We start from the raw sequence: 22,244 nt of genomic DNA on the forward strand, positions 1-22,244 counted from the left end.
CATTTCTTTTTTTTTTTTTTTTTGAGACGGAGTCTCACTCTGTCACCCAGGCTGGAGTGCAGTGGTGCAGTCTCAGCTCACTGCAAGCTCTGCCTCCTGGGTTCATGCCATTCTCCTGCCTTAGCCTCCTGAGTAGCTGGGACTACAGGTGCCCCCCACCACGCCTGGCTAAGTTTTTTTTTTTTTTTTTTAGTAGAGCTGGGGTTTCACTGTGTTAGACAGGATGGTCTCAATCTCTTGACCTTGTGATCTGCCCGCCTCGGCCTCCCAAAGTGCTGGGATTACAGGCAAGAGCTACCGCGCCTGGCCTATCTACACATTTCGTAAAAAAACAAAAACAAAAAACTTAGTCTTCACTAAAATCAATGGCAGAGAAGCATCCCTTCTCCCAGGAGATGTGCCCTGGTCCAACCAGATGGCCCCTGCTCCCAGCCCCCGCCTCCACATGTGGCCAACCTGCCCCTCTGCCATCCAGGAGCCAGGAGGGTAGGCAGAAGACTCTGTTCCCACCTAGAAATGTAGGCACAGCAGGCTCAGGTCCAGATCGGGGACACAGAGAGTCCTGCTTCTCCCTCCCAGCTCAGGAGGCCTGTGCGCCCCCAGTCCAGCTACAGATGGGGGCCCTGTTCTCAGGACAATGGGCCCTTGCATGGACCAGCAGTGAAGTTGGCCACGGCTTCTGGTTTCAAGAGGAGATAAACAGTCACTGCTAACATCCTCTGACACCTGTGCGGGTGTGCCAGCTGGCTCTAGATGGCGTGTGTAGGAGTCCGGCCCACGGGGCAGGGCGGGCTGTGCTACAGAGGGGCTGCCACACAGGCTGTGCACCCTCTGCACCCTCCAGAGGCCTGGTGGGCACGGCCAGCCCAGGCTCTGAGGGGAACCATGGGGCCTGTCTAGGACACAGGGTCCATCGCCCCTCAGCCTGGCTGCCTAGACTGTGCATCCTCCTTGCCTGGGCACGGCCCCCATTCTGCAGGCCCCTTTCCTCCTCTGTCCACTGCCAGCTCACCCTCCCCGCATCTCAAGGCTCCGAGGCCTTCCTAGACACTGTGTCCCAACCACAGGGCTCCGTGGGTTTGCACTGAGGGACATGATGGAAGTGTGCCACAGCTTTAGGATGGAGTAACACATGGCCACACAAGTGGAGGGACATGTCTCTGAGTCGGCCTGGGGGTGGCACTGGGAGTCTGGAGATGACAGGCCTGGCTCCTCCCACCTCAGGTGCCCTCCTCAGGCTCTGTGAGCTGAGGGTTGGCCGAGGACCCATAGCAGGGCCCGCAGATCTGCACAGCTCACCCTGCATGGGGCCTGCTTCGTGGCAGTCATGTAGTGTTGGATGTCTCCACAATGACAACTCCAGACTTCTATTTTAACAGGAGACTTTCCCTTGAAGAGTTTTTAGCTAAAAAAAGAAAATCTCTATTGCTCCACTCTAGGAGCTCATCCTGCTGGCCACATGAGTGTGTGCACCCCAGACACAGATGAAGGCCACTGTACACAGCGCACCTGTCCAGACGCCAAGACCCCACAGGCTGTCTCAGGGCCAGCGCTGCCCTGTGTCCCTCAGCCCAGCTCACACATTACAGCTATTTCACCCTCACTCCCTCAGAGGGGACAGGCAAGGGGAGAGCAGGGAGTCAGGGGTCTCTGAGGTGGGGCTAACACTTCTGCAGCACACACCAGCCTCTTACTAATGGGACGACCTGGAGGGTGACCCTATCTGCCGGCACAAGGCTGGGCAGAGCCTCCCTTCACTGTGCCTGCGGTCGGCTGGAGGCCTCTGTGCAGCCGTGTGCCCCACTGCCACCCTCCTCCCTTGCTCTGGCTGTGTGTTTGCATATTTCCTGGACAACCTCCTCATCCCATTCAAGGGTTATCTCTAAAGATTCAGGCATCACTCATGGCCCATGACTGCACTGCACCTGCCTGGGAGGGGCTGTGGGAGGAAGGGCCACAGAGCCACAGGGGTGGGAGCTGGGGCCTCCGGCACTACCTGGTCGAAGCCGCGGAGGGGGATGCTGCGTATCATGACGGTGGTGTCTAGCCCGATCCCGGTGAGGAAGCCAGCACACTCCAGGGCCACGTCTGTCAGGTGCCGGCTAAGGAGCACTGGAGATCCTAACTTTGGAAGCAATGGGACAACACCCCGGGGCCCTGTGCCACAGCCCACGCCCCACCCATCCATGGCTGGCCCCGCAGGAGGCTCCCAACTCAAGACCCCCACCTCCACATCTCAAGTGCACAGGCTAGGGTTAGCAAGGAGCCCTCAAGCAGCACCCATGGACTAGGCTGGCCTCTGGCCTCTGCTCCCATGGCCTGTCGGTCCCAGCTCCAGGGCAAGGCCTGCATCCTGGTGGATCCCAGTTGGGAGGGAGAGAAGTGGCCAGTTCAGGGAGGACCTCAGCCATGGGAGATGCCAGGTGGCTGCTTTCTTCCACCTGTGCTCTTAGCCAGCGGCTTGGGGCTTTTCTTTTTTTTTTTTTTTTTTTCTGTTGCCTAGGCTGGAGTGCAGTGGCATGATCTCGGCTCACTGCAACCTCCGCCTCCCAGGTTCAAGCAGTTCCCCTGCCTCAGCTGCCCAAGTAGCTGAGACTATAGGTGTGAGCCGCCGTGCCTGGCCAGGGGCTTTCATTTCCCTCAGATGTCCCCTTGACCCCAGGCCCTCCTGCAGCTCCTCTCCTGACCTTCCCTGTCTAACTGTCCCTTCTGAAGGAATGGGTACAGGCCTCATAGCCATGTCCAGCTGTCCCAGCTGTCTCAGTGCCCAGCTCAGGAAGAGCCTCCAGCAATCCCTGGCCAGAGGTCAGCCTCAAACTGTCCCCAGGCACAGGTCCTCCATGCCGAGAGGCCCAGGAAGTGCTTGATCTGAGGCAGCAAAGAGCCTGCCGGAAGGGCGGGCGGCAAGGAGGGACTCAGGGGAAGGAGTGTCCAGTTCCCAGCACGGCCACCTGCATGCTAGCAAAGGATACAGCTGGCCCCGACCACCAACCTGTTACAGAAACAGATACAGAGAGAGAGCACGTGTAAAGCTGAGGGCCTTATTGACCAAGTGCAGTCAGAGAAGAACCCTGCAGCCTTCGTCCAGGCCCTCGGTCAGCTCGTGAGCTCCAAGGCTACTGTTCAAACAGCTTGCGCAGGGTGCAAAGCCCACTTTCCAAGTCCACACTGTCAAGCATGTTGTGAATCAGCAAATCACCTGGTGGTGAAGGGCGTGTGTGTCAGTGACAAGTGGTACCTGTCCCCTGGAAGGCACCTGGAGGCATGGAGAAACTTCCACCAGAGCAGCGCACGGCTTTCCTTCTTTCCCCCGGGGCCTCTTGGGCTAGGGTGGAAGCCCGGAGATGCTGGGCAGGACGGGGAGGCCACCAGACCACAAGGGAAGACATCGTCTGAGCAGAACACTCTCAAGACCACGGAAGGCCACGTCAGAGGCACATCCAGCCCTATCACAGCCAGGCGCAGGGCCAGGAGGGCCAGCTCCCCAGAGAGGGGACTGAAGGACCCCAGGGACAGGGGAGGCAGCACAGGACGCTGCAACCAGCAGTCATTGGAAATATTTCCTCTTGTAGTGAAAACACCCTATTGTTCAACTCCACACTCCACATGTGTTTTGCACACACACGTACTCACACACACTTGTATGTGCACACGTGCCACACACCTGCATGCACACATGTGCAGGCACGTACTCTTACATGGGCACACACAAATGTACACACACACACACTCACATGGGTACACACATTCATTCACATACACCTATGCACACACTCATGTAGACACATGCATGCACACACATGCACAAGGGCACAGAACGTAACACGGAACAAGATCTCCCAGCGGGGCAGCTGCACGCGGGTGGGCTCCCACATTACCCTTCAGTCTTTGAACAAGAGGAGGTGATGTAAGGATGGATAAGCCCAATGTCAGTGCTAATCCCAGCAGGTACTAATGATATAATCCCATTTCAAAACGCGGTGTATCCCTTGGAATCGTTCTGCAGGTGCCCTGCAGGAAGCATCTGGCATGCAGCTTCCTCACAGTGGCTGGGGACAGAACCGCGCCACTGTCAGGATTAGGGTGAGCAGACAGAGCTCTGATGGCCGGCTGAGCACAAGGTGGTTACACGCCACACTTGGCATGTGAGGACAGTGAAGGGGGACCCTGGGACCCCCAGCCAAGCAGGACTGCAGAGATGCATTCCCCGCCCCACTCAGGGCCAGCAACACTTGGGAAACAGGCACCATGGTATGCACGCACTTCCACACGTGCACACACACGTAGGCACCACATACACATCTCGACACGGAGGTGCACTTCCAAAATGACAAAACCAAACTCTTTTTGGACTTGCTATACACAGTGAAAGGTACAAACTTTTGTTTAAGATATGAAGTTATGGCCAGGCGCGGTGGCTCACACCTGTAATCCTAGCACTTTGGGAGGCCAAGGCGGGCAGATCACAAGGTCAGGAGATCGAGACCATCCTGGCTAACACAGTGAAACCCTGTCTCCACTAAAAATACAAAAAATTAGCCGGGCGTGGTGGCGGGCGCCTGTAGTCCCAGCTACTCAGGAGGCTGCGGCAGGAGAATGGCGTGAACCCGGGAGGTGGAGCTTGCAGTGAGCCGAGATTGCGCCACTGCACTTCAGCCTGGGCGACAGAGCGAGACTCCGTCTCAAAAAAAAAGAAAGAAAAAAGATATGAATTTATGAGTTACTGCAAATATAAACAGAACTCTGCTGCTTTGCATATAGTGCCCCAAATGCAAGGGTGTAACTGGGAGAGAGCCCATCGTGCAGTGCCCCTTGCCCCCTGCTCCCAGAGGTGGCTGTGCATGGGCTAGACGCTTCCTGCTGGGCTGTGCAGGCACCAGGGGAGTGAGGCCAATGCATCGCCTCTGTGGGCAGGTGGGTCCTGCGCATCAGGGCCTTCCTGGCCCTGAAGGCCAACCCTTTTCCAGCAATGGGCCCTGCAGCCGTAGGACAGGGGCCAAGCTGTTCTCCGGGCCTCCTATCTCATTGCTAGGGATACAGCAACACACCCTCCTGATTTCGCCACAAATGTTTGCTGTCTCTGCCACCGACGTGTACATCCCCACCTCCTACACGATGCTGACCCACCAGGACTGGATTGGGGTGGGGGCAGGTGACTCTCTAGACCCTCCCTTGGAGCCCCCCAATGCCCAGGCCTCCTGTCCTGGCACCCACAGGGCACAGGAGAAGCTCCCGCCTCAAGGGCCACCTTCAAAGTCACAGGTGCCCCCATCCCTCAGCTGCCAGCTCTGAATTAGCAACTAAGGGCACAGCTAGGAGGAGGTGGGCACAGTGGGCACATTCCCGAGTGGGCATCCTCGACTCTACATGTTCAGCTGAAATCTCTCAACAGAAGCTCACGTCTCACTCGGGTGGAGGGTCATTTTGGGCCTCCTCTTCTTGTCATGAGCAAGGATTATTGACAGCACTGGTTTTCACTGTATCCCTCCCCACATTGATCAAATTATGTGAATGTTTACCCTTTGAAGAATGCAGGATATGAGAACTCAAACAGAGAACTCCGTTCAGACCAGCTAAAGTAAGAAAATGCCCGAGCAAAATGAGACAGGCACCAAAGCCTCCAGATCACAGGGACAGAGAGTACCCAAAGACAGGGACCTGCAGACACCTTCTTCAGGCCACTCATGGCCAGCAGGGGTGGGGACAGACAGGAACATGGTGCAGTGACCAACTCACGCCATGGCTGGCCACAGGAGGTCAGAGGTGCTGGCCACAGAAGTCAGGGGACCAGCTCACAGGACCTGCGGGTAGGGGGCTGGAACCACTCAACTTACCACTACATTAAAAGACCCAGAGGTTGGGTGTGGTGGGTCATGTGTGCAATCCCAGCACTCTGGAGGCCAAGGTGGACAGACTGCTTGACCCCAGGATTTCAAGACCAGCCTGGGCAATATAGCTTGTCCACATCTATACAACTAAAAAAATCACTAGGGCATGGTTGTATGCACCTGTAGTCCTGGCTACTCGGGAGGCTGAGGAAGGAGGATTGCGTGAGCCTAGGAGTTTGAGGCTGCAGTAAGGTGCACTCCAGACTGGGAAACAGAGTGAGACCCTGTCTCTAAAACAAACAAAACAAAACAAACAAAAAATCCATTTTCCACGTGATCCCAGCAGCTCCACTCTCTGTGCTTTTTGGTGTGCAAACATTTTCCAAAGTGGCATAATAACTACTGCAGGATTAGCCTAATCACAGGGCAGGCTTTCTTGTTCAGAACTGGAGTGGGGGAGGAAGCAGAAACAAAAGCATTAATTCAGGCCCACGAAGCCCAGGCTTAAAGAGCAATCCATCTGCCTCTTGAGCTTGAAGGCCTGCTCTCCAGAGGGAATACTCACACAAAGTGAGAGTCTCATGGGAGGCACCTGGCCCCTTGGAGGTCCTGCCAGCCCAGGAAATACCAGATGGGCCGCCAAGCTGCGGACGCCCCAGGGAGGCAGCACAGGGCTGGGGGTAGTGCGAAGTCCTCCTTCCCTGGCTTGCCTGGGACCCCGCCAGCCCCACCCAACCCCTCAGGGGCAGATGCTGGGCCGGAGCCTCTGTGTGCTGGCCTTGTAACAAATGCCACCGAAAGCCCTACCTTGTCATGTCTTAGCCACAGGGATGCACACCGAGAGTGGCAGGGGCTTTGCAGTCTGGTAACAGGCCCCAGGAGGACAGCTGGTCTCCCTATTGCTGAACACAAGGACATCCCGTCACACCAGCGGAATGTGCCACTTAAATTAAATTTTCTCCCAAATGGCTGTGGTTCTTCCCAAGATAAAATTGATCTTCTTCCCTCTTGAGCTTAGGAAGAGAGAAAAATGATCGCAGTACCTGGCTGGCTTCCGGACTTCCTAAGGGTCAAATGAAAGCTCTTTCCATGACACACTGACAGGCAGCCTTAAACCAGCCCAAGTTATAAAAACACTCTGGCTCTCAGAGCCCCAGGAGTGCGAGGACAGACAGCAGCAGGCTGGTGCAGCAGCCTCAGAGGGTGGACAGGCCTGGCTGGCTGCAGCCCCGCCCCTGGGGGCCAGTGTGTGGGCTGGGAAGCCCCTGAGCCAGCCTGGCAGCTGCAGGAGAGGCTGGCCCCATGCTCCGTAAACCCCCATGGGGACCTGGGCAGGGGCTACAGAGTCAGAAGCAGGAACAGGCAGCCCCTGGTTGTTTCCGGGAGGCAGTACCTCTGTTATCGGACCTGAGAGAAGGCTGCGTCTCATTCACGCCCTCTGCCCCATCCCAGTGTTGCCAGCTCAGGGCCCTGCTTCGCCGAAAGCGGACCTACAGACACAGCAAGAGGGAGGACTAGAATAGAGTGACCACAATCCCTATATTGGGGTTAGGGCACCTGAGCTCCAAAGCCTAGCACTGAGAGAGAAGACGAAGCCCAGGGCCATGGGTGTGCAAGAGACAGAGACAAGGCACACTGTCGGGGCCCAAGTCCCTGCTGGGTGCAGAGGCTTCCCAGTGGAGGCAGCCCTCCAAGTCAGGGAGTGGCAGGAAGATTGTACGGCTATGGGACTGGAGTTGGAGCTCAGCTCCTTGGCCCCGCTCGGTTGCCAGGCCCCTCTGGGCCTCGGGCTCCTCTTGGCTGCACTTGGATCCCAACCCCCAGTGCCTGCTTCTGTAAAGGAGCTCCCGGAGTAGGCTCACCGTCCTTGCCTTCCACATTCCTCCACCTGCCGGGGGCTTGCTCTGTGGAATAGAAGGTTTGGCTTGCAAGGTTGCATGCCCCCTCTGAGCCTTGTCATTTGGGGTCATGTGCCCCTCCGCACCCCTTCCTCCCTGCAGTGGCCACTGTTCCCAGAGGGGCTCCACTGCCTGCCCAGGGGTCGCTGTACCTCCCCAGAACCCTCCTCTCTTCTTCAACCTGTCTTGCAGTTCCAGAGAAGGAAACACAAGACTAGCAGAAAAGGCAAACAGGCTAGGCACAAGGCAGGCGTCTGCATGGCACAGAAAGAACATGAACCGACCTGGAGTCCTTCCCAGGGTCCCCACCAAGACTGAGAGGACAGCCCCTTGTGCTGGGGCATGGCTGTGGGAGTGGGGCAGCCAGAATGTCCCCCGCCCCACCCCGGTGCACTCAAGGATCCTGCTCACCCGCCCACAAGCTCACGTTGCTTTTTCAGTTTTCTGCACGTCTTCCTCACCCTCCTGGATTACAAACCCGGTGCTCAGCCCACTCTGCCCGACAGGTATGGCCCCATTTTGCCAGCATATGGCTGTTTAGTGAAGGGCGCTGTTTAATTCTGTCTCCCCTTGACTGAGTTTGGACACGATCCCCCTACCTCTGCCATCTGTCCAGCCCTGGGCTCCCCAAGACCTGGATGCAAACAAAGGAGGAAAGGGGCTCCCAACTTGGGGCCCGAGGTGCACTGTGATGCCTGGGTGGCCTCTCTGGGGCAAAAGTGGCATGGTACAACCTTGCAGGCTGGGTCCCAGGCCCCACTGTGGGCACCACTCGCCAGATCTGGAGCTCCCAGCAGTGGGCCCCATGTGGACGTGCGCTGAAAGGAGTTCCCGGCAGCAGCCTGTGCCTGTAGTGGAGAGGGACGAAGGAGGCCTTGTGCACGCTGCAGAGCCCACCGAGGGCCTGGGGCCGGGGGGCCAGGGTGCCTCCTTGGTGGAGAAGCCAACCAGGGGACACAGTGCCCAATGCAGGAGGGGCACTGGGATGCCGGGCACCCTGAGTTGCCCACCTGGCCTCCTGGACAGGACCAGGTAGAAATGTCCCACCCGACTACGGGAGCCACTCAGGGGCCAGGGGAGCAGCCCTGGGGTCCATATTAATTTCAGCTCCATTTTAAAGGCGAGTTAAAATAAACATGGGGAATATTTATAAGGCAAATAAATCTGGCAGAAACAGCCCCTCCAAGTGTGAGTGGAGGCCTCCCCTCAGCCCCAGCCCAAGCTGATAAAATACAGAAATGCTACTGTAGACCCTCCGGGCTTATTTTGACTGCGGCAGAGGAATGTAACATGTAAACACTGACTCCCATATTACACTGTTACAACTTGCATTAACAGCGCCGGACAAAAGCCGCATTTTCACAGAAGCATCGTACAGGGATATATCTCCAGCTTAATTTTTAAAAAAACCATTTCCTCACATAAATCATGCTCAGAATGAAACGGGTGACTGATACATTGCAAACACTTTTTTCTTAAACAATAACATACCTAGATTCCTTCTAAACGAAAGAGCTTTAAAAAAAATCTTCTAAATGTTTTTTTTCTGAAGAAAATAAACACTGCAGTTTCTTTCCCGAACAAAATATCTGAGGCCGCGTCTTCCCGGCCGAGCTGGCTGCTCCCAGCACAGGGTTGCAGGGGAGCGCTCCCCAAGCCCCAGCCACCTTGCTAGGGAGGCTGCAGGGCCAGGGCACCCAGAGTACCGGGCCCCCTCCCCAGCCCCAAGGGGCAGCCTTTGAGGGGGCCAGGCGTGACCAGGGTGGCCAAAGTGCTGGGCTGCAGTGACCGGCCCTGAAGACTCCAGTACATCGAGGGGCCTGGCAGACATCTTGGGGCCGCCAGACGTCCAAGGCCATTTCCCTGCAGGTCCAGCAGGCAAAGCATCCTGCAGCAGCTGGAGGGGCATCCAGACTCCACCCAGAGAAGCCAACATGAAAGACAACCAGAGCCACGGGCAGGACTCAGGACGCCGAGTGAGAACAGCGCCTCAAGATGGGCACCGGGGCCCGGGCAGCCCGTCTCCACCACGCGGGCAGGACTCAGGACGCCGAGTGAGAAAGTGCCTCAAGATGGGCACCGGGGCCCGGGCAGCCCATCTCAACCACACTGCAGAAGAAGAGCAGCCAGCCCAAGGAAGTAAAAGAAAATCCGACTTGTGGACGCCCATAAGGAAAATACAGGGCTTTAAAAAAAAAAAAATCTTGGGGATGGGGCAGGCCTTTCTGAACATGCAATAAATCAAAAAGCCGTTAAGTGTAAAAGATTTAAGTTACATTTAAAAAAAGTTAAACCATTTGTACATCACACAAGTTAAAAGACACTAGAAGCTGAGAAAATCTGCACCACAAGCGTCAGAGGATCACATCCCTAATACGCAAACCAGCTGGAGGGTAAGAAGAGATAAGAGAAGAGAAAAGCCAGACGGGAAAGTGGGCAAGGACCATGCTGGCAATTATGAGGCTGTGAAACGAGGCTTTTCACGTAAATATGTGAAAAGACCACCGATCACAGCAAATGCAAACAGAGTCAGATCATGTGTAACCCGGCAGATAGTCAAAGATCAAACAACAGTCTGGGCGCGGTAGCTCACGCCTGTAATCCCAGCACTTTGAGAGGCCAGGGTGATCACTTGAGCCCAGGAGTTCAAGACTAGCCTGGGCCACATAGCGAGTCCTTGCTCTAAAAAAAATAATCATTAGCTGGGCGTGGTGGCGGGCACCTGCAATCCCAGCTACTTAGGAGGCTGAGGCAGGAGAATTGCTTGAATCCAGGAGTTCGAGGCTGCAGCAAGCCATGATCTCCCCACTGCACTCCAGCCTGGGCAACCGAGCAAGATCCTGTCTCGAAGATTAAAAAAAAAAAACAAACAGATAACCCAGAAATTATGGCATAACAGGAAAAAGTGATCAGTGTGACAACAGAAAAACTTAAAACTTCTGCAGGAAATAATATCACCAAGTCCAAAGACAAAACACGATCAGGGGTCCAATGGAAGGCAGCAGGCAGTCGATGGAAACCAGCACAAGCTTGGCACAGTCTCAGGAGAGTGTGGGTGCTCCGTGGGCAGCAGTGACCTCTGCCCAGGCCAGGGGTATGGGAGGAGAGGCTCCTTTCTGTTTTGTGTCTTATCAAAAAGCTGATACCTGAGTTACCAAGGACGGGAAGTGGGAAATGTACACACGGAACCAGCCTGTCAGCACAAAGTGTTAAGATTGAAGGGCAGCTCCCCTTGTACCGAGCTTTTCTACTTCCAGGAAAGATGTAAAGTGTATAAGACCACCTCACAGCCACTAGGATGGCCACTGTCAAAAAAACAGAACACATCAAGTCCAACAGAGTTTAAAGGAAAAAATAAAAATTAAAGAAAGAAAGAAAAACAGAAAACAACATGCACTGGCGAGGATGTGGGGACCCCGGAGACCTCCTGTACTGCTGCTGAGAATGTAAGATGGTGTGGGCGCTGTGGGAAACAGGATGGAGGTTGCTCAAGACCATATGATCCAGCAATCCCACTTCTGGGTTTGCACCCAGCAAGAACTGAAAGGTCTCCAAGAGGTATCTGCACGTCTGTGTTCACTACTCACAGCACTATTCACAACAGCCAAGAAGCAGAGGCAACTTGGGTGTCCACTGACAGATGAATGGATAGACAGAAGGTGGTATGTCTGTGCAATGGAATATTACTCAGCCCTAAAAAGAAGGAAATTCAGATACAACATGGATGAAAAGAGTTCCAGATATGGATAGTGGTGATGGTTTCACGACATTATTAACATATTGAATACCATTGAACTGTATACTTAAACATGGTTACAGTGGGGCGGGCGTGGTGGCTCACGCCTGTAATCCCAGCACTTTGGAAGGCCAAGGCAGGTGGATCACCTGAGATCAGGAGTTTGAGACCAGCCTGGCCAACAAGGTGAAACCGTGTCTCTACTAAAAATACAAAAAAATTAGCCAGGCGTGGTGGCAGACGCCTGTAGACCCTGCTACTCAGAGGGCTGAGACAGGAGAATCGCTTGAACCCGGGAGGCGGAGGTTGCAGTGAGCCGAGATTGCACCACTGCACTCCAGTCTGGGTGACAAAGTGCTACTCTGTTTCAAAAAAAAAAAAAAAGTTAAAGTGGTAAATTTTATACTATGTCTGTTTTATCACAATGAATGATAGGGAAAATGTGTCAGAAGCACTTCTGATGGTAAACAGATGCACCTTGAAGGTTTTCACTGCAGCATTGATAATGATGAAGAAGAGAAACTACTGAGATGCTCATTAACACGAGAAAGGTCAAAGGAATTACACTACATCCATTCAAGGGAATCCAGTCCTGAATCCCACACAAAGATGCCCTGCTAAGTGTGAAACAATGACAAGCAGAGCACATGACACACCACTCACACACACACCACACACATCTGCACGCACACCATGCACATTCGGGCACACACAGAGGTGGAAACCCTTTTCCACTGGTATTTTCTCCTGGGGAAGGCTCGAGACTGCTATTGACCAAGCCTCTGCCGCCCTCTGGTGGCCTCTCTGGTCCCTGCCAGCATGAAGTCTCCACACCCCACACACAGGCAGGAGCTGCCTGGACCTGGGACCTCGGGATGGCCCCCTCTGTGGGCATCGGAATGCACTTAGTGACTCTGCACATGCTCCCACGGGGAGTGAGAGCCACTCTCACACTGCTAGCCTCCCTTCCACAACCAAGATGTTGTTTCTGAGGCCTTTGGAGTCTTTGCTAGATTTCAGGGAAACCCAATGTACAAACCGGAAGACAGTGCAGGTGTTAGTTGAGGGCTGGGATAGGGATTGCTGGCTCTCCCCTCCTTAACGTTCTCCCTGATGTCCTTGATGGAACCCACTGGAACCCCAGGGCTCCTGGGAACCCCATTTGACAACCACTGACCTAGATAACAAACAGCTGACACCCTTTATACGGCATTCCTGTTATTATCTCCAAGGTAGCCACAGGACAGAGTACATCAACAGCCCTGCAGAGGGGCACAAGTCACAGGCATATTGTTTTGTTTTGAGACAAGGTCTCACTCTCCCAGGCTGAGCGCGGTGCAATCACAGCTCACTACAGCCTGAAGCTCCTGGGTTCAAGCAATCCTCCCACCTAGCCTCCCAAGTAGCTGGGACTACAGGTGCACAGTACTATGCTTGGTTAATATTTTCAGATTTTTGTAGGTTGGGCGTGGTGGCTCATGCCTGTAATCCCAGCACTTTGGGAGGCTGAGGTGGGCAGATCACCTGAGGTCAGGAGTTCGAGACCAGCCTGGCCAACATGGTGAAACCCCATCTCTACTAAAAATACAAAAATTAGCTGGGTGTGGTGGCGGGCGCCTGTAATTTCAGCTACTCTGGAGGCTGAGGCAGGAGAATCACTTGAGCCTGGGACGCAAGGGTTGCAGTGAGCCGAGACTGCACCACTGCACTCCAGTCTGGGCGACAAAGCGAGACTCCGTCTTAAAAAAAAAAAAACAAAACAAAACAGATTTTTGTAGAGTCAAGGTCTCACTACATTGCACAGGTTGATGCTGATCTCGAACTCCTGGCCTCGAGCAATCCTCCTGCCTCAGTCTCCCAAAGTGCTAGGCTAACAAGCATGAGCCACCGTGCCTGGCCACAAACAACAGGCCTTTTTTCCTTCTTTTGGGTAAACCGGAAAGAAAGTTCCAGGAGCCAAGGACCAGCACGGGCTCTCAGGGCCCAGTGCTCACTCTGGTGAACAAAAAGAGGACCCCACCATGCATGCAGCAGGCCTTACGTTTTTCCAGGGGATTCCTTCAGCCAGAAGATGTCATCACTTGTGATTCCATATTCCAAGGCACCTTCGATCTGTCAAGACAGAAATGACCCCTGAGACAAGAGCTCCATTTGGCCTGTCCTGGGGCTTCCTTAAAGAGGATGCCAGCTTTGCAGAATCAACCAGAGCTGTCCCAGGGCACACATGCACAGGGCTTCCCTGCTGCCAGTCCTTGTCTGCAGGCTGTGGCCTCTCTGGGGCTGCAGGTGGCCTGTCTGCATCTAAGCTGCTGTGCTCCAGGACCCGCTGCCCTCGCAGGGTACCTTTCCCCTCTGTTCCCCAGGACCCTCCCCTTGACCCTGGTTCAGAGCAGGATACAGGGCCTGAGGTGGGTATAGCAACTGCAGGGGCCATACAGGCAGACAGCTGGGCCCCCTCAAGTCTGCCTGGGTTCTGGACAGACACACCAAACAGACGGGTAATGCAGCCCCAGGGAGCAACACCTGGGTTCTGGGGGGTCCAAACTCCGAGAAGGGAAGTGGGGAGAGAACAGGTCAGCAAACCAGGGCCAGCAGAGCTTAGGTGTGTCTGCGCGGCAGGGGTGGCCTGCAGGGCCAGCCAGAGGAGAGGAGGCACAGGGGGTAAGTGCCACAGGCTGAGGTGGGCAGGGCCTGAGGGGCAGCTCTGAGGGCACCTGGCTCAGCCAGGACAGACTTCACACTCTCAAGGGCTGGCCCGGGTGGGCTCTGAGCCCGGAAATCATACAGGTCACCTGAAGAGGGGCGGCCAAGCAGGTGGGAGGCCCAGGGTGAACATTCCCTTAGCGACCATGAAAACAAGATGTGCTGGTGGAGGAAACGGATCTCAAACAGTTTATGCTCCCAATTGGCAAAAAAAATAAAGTCAGGAATTTCTCAGGTTTGCTCAAGGAAAACCGAAAGGTCTGGCAATCAAAGGGACTAAAACGCAAGCAAGCCTTGGCAGACACCCTGGGAGGGCGTGGCGGGGAGGGCGGACAGGCTCTGAGCTGCCTGCCTCCTAAGGACCAGGAGCACCTGCTGGATCCCCTATGAGCCCAAAGAGCCATCAGCAGCTGCCTGAGAGGTACAGAGCAGGGCCGGGCCAGGCCAGGGCTCCTGTGCAGGGCTTCCTGGTGCGGATGCACGTGCAGCTCTGCCTGGGGCCTCAGAGAAGCCCAATGACCGCTGGGCTGCTGGAAGCTGGCTGTGGCCTTCTTTAAGCACAACCACCATGAGCCCAGCTGCCAGGAGAGGGGATCACCTGGACCCTGTCTGCGGCAGTTGCCTTGAACAATTTCACAGTGTCATCCTACAGAGCCACGCAGCCCTGAGCCCCACCTCTGTGCATAAGCAACCTGCCCCCACTAGAGGCTGCTGTGGCTGCTTGGCGGCCAGAGAAGTCCCGTGGCCTCTAAGGACTGGGAGTGCTTGTGCTCCTTGGGCCCCTCCTTTTCCTGTTCCCACAGTAAGCACAGGACGAAGTGGAGGCTGGGGTCATGTCCAAGAAGCGGCAGAACCTCCCCTTGCTCCACCTCCACTGGACTGCCCCTGGGTCTAAGTCAGAGGTGGTGTGGCCTCCAGGCTGAGAGACCCGTGGTCTTCAAAAGCTTGGCTGCAGCCTACTTAGAGGCTTGGAGCAGACGGCACACGGTTCCCTGGGAGACCCATGAGGGCTGGTCTCAGCCAAACCTCTCTGCCCACCCCCAGCCCGTTTGCTTTCCCTGCCACAGCTGCCCCAACAACCCACAAGACTGGGCCAGGAGTTATTCACCTCTCTGTTAAAGACAGTGATAAAACTGGCAAGAACCGTGAGATTCAGAATTATGGAAATTAACCACAGGCTTGCAGCAACACAGGGAACATTTAAAGTCAGGAAAAACAGCTGAAGCTGAGTGAGAATGGGAGCTCCAGGGTGTTTTAACTCACTCTGGTCCCACTCCCACCTCAGCGGCAGCCTGAACAGTGACGTGTCAGAGAAAGCAGAACCCAGCTGGGGTCTTTCAAAGCCCCTCCCAAAGAAGAGTCAGAGTCAGCATCTGACCCTGCCAGGGGTTCCCGAGAAGACCCCTCAAAAGGGTCATCTTTATCCGACTTCACTGGAGCTCAGCCAGGGTTAAAAGCCTTTCTCTGGGGGGCATTTGTCTGAGGTTTTCATCTCACAGCTGCCTGAGGGGATAGGTAACAGTTGGAGCCAACAACAGACTGTCCAAAAAAGCTTCAAAGGAAAAGCCAAGGAATGAGATGTCCACTGGAGCTTTGAAAGGTTCCAGCATATTCCTGGGAACCTAGGCCAGGCACACACACGGCACTGTGCACACATCAGGAAGGACCAAGGAGGCCCTGAGCCCTCACCTCCAGATGACCTTGATCTCTGCACAGGCAGGAAGTGAGGGCTAGGGCAGAGCTGCCTGCTGTCTGCTGAGTGCGGAAGGCATCCCCTCCAAACGCTCATGGAGCCCTCAGCAAAGACCGGGAGAGTGCTTAGTTTAGGGAAATCTCCATGCAGTTCTTAGCTGACCACTAAGCTAATCAAGTAGAGACTTCAGTGGCCTCATACAACAAAGAATAAGAGTCGACAAAGTCAGTTCCGAAAAGTCACCAAATAAGCAGCTGTAACAACAGAATCCTGGGGCAGAGGGAGAATCTGGTTTCCAAAGTTACCACATTAAATTATTTGAAATGTTCGGCTTTCAATTAAAACAATTACAAGATACGTGAAGAAACAAGAAACCATGACCCTTACACACTGCTGGAAGGAATGTAAAATGCAGTCATTGTGGAAAACAGTCTGAGGTTCCTTGAAAGGTTCAACATAAAGCTACCACATGGCCCGACAGTTCTGCTCCTAAGTGTAACCCAAGAGAAGTGAAAACTGAAGTCTACCAAAAAACTTCTTTGCAGATGTTCACAGCAGCACTATTCATAATAGCTAAAAAGTGGAAATAACACATGTTCATCAACAAGCAAGTGGATTAACAAAATGTGGTCTATCTATACAATGGAATAGTATCCAGCCATAAAAAGGAATGATACTGACACACACTAAGTGTAGGTGAACCTGGAGGTCGTTATGCTCAGTGAAGTAAGCCAGTCACTAAGGGACACACATGTACAATTCCAGTTACATGAGAAGGACTAACGTGTACGATTCCACTTACACGAGGTGCCTAGTGTTGTCAAATTCATAGAGACAGAAAGTAGGTGGTGGTTGCTAGGGGCTGGGAGAGGAGGCGCTGGGGAGTTAGGTTTAATGGGAATAGAGTTTCAGTTCAGGGATGATGGAAGGAGTGCTGGCAATGGATGATGGTGACTGATGGCCACACAGCTCTGTGAATGTACTAAAAACCACTGAATTGTACCCTATAAAAGGCTAAATTTTGTAGCGCGTGAATTTTATTTCAAACTCTTTTTAAACTGGGAGAGGAGAAGCAGGAAGATGAAGAATGAGGCTTATATCCTGAATGTGCCAACATTCTGAGGCTGAAGGGAAAAGGGGGAATCAGCAATGGAGACTTAGGAAGCAGGATGCTGGGGTGGAAGGGGACAGATCCAGCGGGGCAGAGGGAGAGCAGAACGAGAGCTGTCCTGAGGATCTGGCAGCTTGGAGGCCACTGGGGACCGCACATTTCAGCTGTGTGGATTCAAGAGCATTGGAAAGCAGAAAGTGATGACAGTGAGTATAGGGGGAAAGGGTGTGCAAGCCGCTGCCGTGGAAGCACGCGTGTAAAAGCACATCCCTCAAAGAGACCGGGGACCCGAGCCAATGCAGCAGGGACACTGTGCTCTGGGGACACTCACGTGCATGGGGTACCTCGGGCGCCCTCCAGTAGCAATGATGATGTGGTCAGCTGATAGCAGAATCTGAGAAGAAAAAGAGAAAGCCATGGGTCAGACAGGTGCATGGTGGTCACTTACTGGAGGGCCTGAGCACTACAGACCTTGGCCAGCAGTTCCCATAGCCCCTGCCCTGCAGTGTGGACCCTCGGCCAGCAGTTCAGAGGCCCTGTGGAGCTGGAATCCCATCAACAGTCAGCCAGGCAGGAGGGGGACAGGCAGAGAGGACAGGGAGATGTTCTAACACCAAGCACTTCAAGGCACCCTCAAATCCCCAAAAAATCCTGCAAAGAGGGTGTGGCCACCAACCCTGTTGCCATATCACTCTGAGCAGCAGCGCAGTAAACTATTTGATCATGTTAAAGACAAGTGCCCAGGCTCAAAAGAAGCCACCTTGTCGATTCCAGCAGCACGTGTTACTGAGAACAGCACCCAGGCCAAACACAGCTGCAGTTGGTGCCCAGGGTCTGCAGAAGAGTCCATAAGGAGCCACACAAGTAAGTCAGATGCTCACCTCTTTCCCACCTTTGGCAACGCCGCAAACCGTGTGCTCGTCAACAAAGCTGGCTTTGATGTTAAAGTACTTGACTTTTCTGAAAGATAAAGATAAGATTTTCAAACATTTCCTCTGAAAATTAAACCTCACCAATTGTATCAAATAGGGAGCACTGGTAAAAGGGAGTTCCAGCCCCCAGCAGGGCCTGGTGCTGTGGCTCAGGTGGACCAAGAAGTAAGCAGCAACCACATTGCGAAGCATGGAGGGGTTGTGTGGGCACCTCACCTGTCCCCCAGGGATCCCAGGGACATGTTAACCACATGTGTCAAAGCAGGGACAGAGGCCAGCTCAGCACAGTCCTGAGAGGCCATGTACAGCCCTGGTGTGCAGCAAGAGGTGGGTGGACCTCTCTTGGGGACAGTCCTCATCACCCAGACATGTTCCAGCAGGGAGCTGTGGTACCCACCAGATGGTGTCACCTTCTGCCTTCAGGGGTGTGGTAACACCAAGAGAATGGGCATGACAAGCCTGGCAAAACGGTGGCTGGGAGCATGGTGCACAGAAACAAAACAACCCATGCTTTCTTCTTCTTTTTTTTTTTTCTGAGACAAAGTCTCACTCCGTCGCCTAGGCTGGAGTGCAGTGGCATGATCTTGGCTCACTGCAACCTCCACCTCCCGGGTTCAAGTCATTCTCTTGCCTCAGCTCTTGCCTCAGCCTCCCGAAAAGCTGGGATTACAGGCTTGCGCCACCACGCCTGGCTAATTTTTGTATTTTTAGCAGAGATGGGGTTTCGCCATGTTGGCCAGGCTGGTCTTGAACTCCTGACCTCAAGTGATCCACCCACCTAAGTCTCCCAAAATGCTAGGATTACAGGCGTGAGCCACCGAGCCCCACCCTTTTTTTTTTTTTTTTTTTTTAGAGACAGATTCTCACTCTGTCACCCAGGCTGGAGTGCAGTGGCACGATCATAGCTCACAGCAGCCTCGTCTCAAGTAACTGGAACTGTAGGCATGGGCAACCACACCTGGCTAGTTCATTTTATTTTTTGTAGGGACATGTAGCAACAAAACTATGTTGCTCAGGCTGGTCTGCAACTCCTGGGCTCAAGTGATCCTCCCACCTCAGCCTCCCAAAATGCTAGGATTACAGACATGAGCCACCGCACCCGACCGACACTTTCTAATGACAAAAGGACCGTGCAGCAGAAAGGGTTCTGGGAAGGCTCCGCCTCCTGCTTGAGCCTGCCTTCTCCCCACCAGCAAGCCTGTGCCTCCATGGGCTGTCTGAGGTGCATGAAGTTCCCATAGCAAGAGCCCTTCAATCACCTCAACAGCCAGGAAGCAGCTGTGGAACACAGCCACGCAATGCTCACGGCAGCACTTTTCAGAAGAGTGAAAAAGCAGAAACAGCCCAGGTGCACCCCAGCCTCCTTCTGCTGGTGGCTCCGGAGCAGGCAGTGGGCGAGGCCTGTTTGGTGCCCGCCCAGGAGCTGCCCAGGGCAGGGAGGAAGGAGGGCAGAGCCTGCTGCCCCCAGGAAACTGCACCGGGGGATACAGAGCCCCACAGAGCAAAGCAGAAACTCCACAGCACAATGTAGCTTAGCTCCCTGGATAGCGGGAGAGCTCATGAAGCCCAGGTGGAGGGCAAGCAGTTGGCTTCCTGGCTTCTCTTTCCTGGATTTAGCGGGCACAAAACTGCTGCCTGCTGTGAAGCCCCAGGAAGACCCCGCCTGGGGCCAAGCAAATGGTGCATGAGGAGAGCCACCAGACCTCTGCAGGACCACTGTCCCCTCCACAGCCCATGGGGCACAGGCAGTGCCACAGCCCCGGGAGAAAGGCTGGGCCTGAGGTGGTACCAGCTTCAGGCATCTGCTCTGCTGGCAGCTGAGCCCCAGGAGAAGGTTGCAGGCCCAGGGAGCATCAGCCTCTGTGCTGGAGATCCCCCAGGAGCTGACAGGAACAGTGACCAAGTAGGGACATTTGCTCTAGCGGAAAGCACCAGGCCCCTGCACCCACACCCAAGGAGCTGGAGGTGTGCAGTAAGACGGGGCTTCACGGGGTGGGGGCTTGCCACTGGGATGGCCCTTACCACTTATCAGGCCCAGGCCCAGTCGTGTCCACGCTCTCTGGCCTGAGGCCTCCCAGCCCCAAGCGCCTCCTCCCTGTGCAGCCCTGGGCTCTGGCCATTCTGCCAATGTGGCCTCACTTGTTCCTTGGCAGCACCTCCAGGCTGTCCTCAGCATCAAAGGGCAGTCTCCCCTTCTCCTGCAGTCACTCCCGTCTGCTCCTTGTCCTCATCCCCACCCCTGAGCAGGACCTGAATCCCCAGAGCCTGCCAGGGCGTGCTCTGCACAGTAAGTAAGTGTGTGTCCAGGCACGAAACGCCCGGGAGAAGGCCCAGAGGGCGGCCCACTCCCCAAGAGAGCTTCAGTACCTGTCCTGCAGCTGGACACGGTGGCCCCAGTTCAAGGACTTCACGTGATTTTGAACAGCTTCTGCCATCTTCCTCCTGTGAAGACACAAAACAAAATGTAAAAGTCACAACACAGGTGTTAGCTGCAGGGTCTCACAGTGGACTATTAGATTCAAATGGTACATTCATAGAAATATCAAAAAACAAGAGTGCTTTGAAAGGTGGCAAAACGTGACATCCATCCCTATGCGCCACCGCCTGTCCCAGGCTTGGGGCTATGGACCTTTGGACTCACAGAAAACAGGGGCTCTGACCCACGGCTATCCAGATGCAGCTGCTCTGTGCCCCAAAGGCTACTCACAGCAGGCAGAGCCTATCTGAGCCACTGTGGGTGTGGCTGGGCCACATGGTCCCCTTCCCAAAAGAACTCAGCTGAAGCGGCCTCCCACCCCGCATTCCAGGCCTTGGAGATGGACTGTTCTTGGTGGGGCTGTGCTGTGCACGGTTGCAGCATCCCTGAGCTCCCCACAGAAGGGGATCAAATGCTTCCCCGGTGACAACCAAAACTGTCTCCAGATACTCCCAAATGTCTGCAGCAGACAGCGCAGAGTCGCCCCTGGCTGAGAAACCCATCCTACGGCGCACTCCCTGTGAGGGTTCATGGAGGATAAGCCCCCTCTTCCTCTTCCACCCAAGAGTAGAAGAAAAGTACCAGAATGCCACGGCGCCAGGTCCTTACCAGTCATGCGGCACGGGCTGGGCCACCTCCCAGCCGTAGTGGGGGGCATCTTGGATCAGGCCTCCCAGCAGTGCCGCCTGGTGCATCAGCTTCTTGGGGATGCAGCCCACGTTGACACAGGTGCCACCGAGGCCCCACCGGGTGCCTGGGACGTGGGAAGAGCACATTTGAATTTATGTTCAGGTGACTGCTGAAGGCTTCCCTGTTCTTCTAGCGTGTCTGGAATTCCTTTAAGTTGCTTTGTAACTCTAAAAGGGCCCAGTTGACATGCCACATGAATCTGCTCTCTATAACTGTACTCAAAAATAAAAAGTTGTTTGTTTTTTTTTATTATTTGTTTATTTGAGACGGAGTTTCACTCTTGTTGCCCAAGCTGGAGTGCAACGGGGTGATCTCCGTTCACCCCAACCTCCGCCTCCGAGGTTCAAGCTATTCTCCTGCCTCAGCCTCCTGAATAGCTGGGATTACAGGCATGCGCCACCACGCCCGGCTAATTTTGTATTTTTAGTAGAGATGGTGTTTCTCCACGTTGGTCAGGCTGGTCTCGAACTCCCGACCTCAGGTGATCCACCCACCTCGGCTTCCCAAAGTGCTAGGATTACACATGTGAGCCACCGTGCCTGGCCTATTTCTATTTTTAATTAAAAAAAAAATTTAGGCCGGTGTAGTGGCTCACGCCTGTAATCCCAGCACTTTGAGAGGCCGAGGCGGGCAGATCACCTGAGGTCAGGAGTTCAAAAACAGCCTGGCCAACTAAATTGAAACCCTGTCTTTACTAAAAATACAAAAATTAGCTGGGTGTGGTGGCATGCACCTGTAGTCCCAGCTATTCAGGAGGCTGAGGCACGAGAATCACTTGAACCCAGGTAACAGAGGTTGGCAGTGAACCGAGACTGCAACACTGCACTCCAGCCTGGGCAACAGAGCGAGACTTTGTCTCAATTTAAAAAAAAAAAAAAGGCCGGGCGCGGTGGCTCAAGCCTGTAATCCCAGCACTTTGGGAGGCCGAGACGGGCGGATCACGAGGTCAGGAGATCGAGACCATCCTGGCTAACACGATGAAACCCCGTCTCTACCAAAAGATACAAAAAAAAACTAGCCGGGCGTGGTGGCGGGCACCTGTAGTCCCAGCTACTCCGGAGGCTGAGGCAGGAGAATGGCGTGAACCCGGGAGGCGGAGCTTGCAGTGAGCCGAGATCCGGCCACTGCAATCCAGCCTGGGCGACAGAGCGAGACTCCGTCTCAAAAAAAAAAAAAA

At 54.5% G+C, this 22,244-nt stretch overlaps 1 protein-coding gene across 4 annotated transcripts in view; it reads right to left on the reverse strand.

The window, feature by feature from the left end:
- TXNRD2 (thioredoxin reductase 2) overlaps window positions 1–22,244 on the reverse strand; it is a 68,061-nt gene that overhangs the window by 21,979 nt on the left and 23,838 nt on the right. For 3 of the 4 annotated variants that reach the window (XM_025400536.1, XM_025400535.1, XM_025400533.1), the window contains 7 exons: window positions 20,987–21,131; window positions 20,269–20,343; window positions 17,851–17,929; window positions 17,301–17,363; window positions 13,504–13,574; window positions 2,973–2,992; window positions 1,997–2,088 (listed from right to left, as the gene is read on the reverse strand). In XM_025400536.1, the coding sequence (XP_025256321.1) occupies window positions 1,997–2,088; window positions 2,973–2,992; window positions 13,504–13,574; window positions 17,301–17,363; window positions 17,851–17,929; window positions 20,269–20,343; window positions 20,987–21,131 (545 nt within the window). Of the gene's footprint in view, window positions 1–1,996; window positions 2,089–2,972; window positions 2,993–13,503; window positions 13,575–17,300; window positions 17,364–17,850; window positions 17,930–20,268; window positions 20,344–20,986; window positions 21,137–22,244 lie in introns of those variants that run through there. The other variant, XM_025400537.1, reaches the window with a different exon arrangement.

This window comes from Theropithecus gelada, chromosome 10 (assembly GCF_003255815.1).
Source record: "Theropithecus gelada isolate Dixy chromosome 10, Tgel_1.0, whole genome shotgun sequence".
Classification (NCBI taxonomy): Eukaryota; Metazoa; Chordata; class Mammalia; order Primates; family Cercopithecidae; genus Theropithecus; species Theropithecus gelada.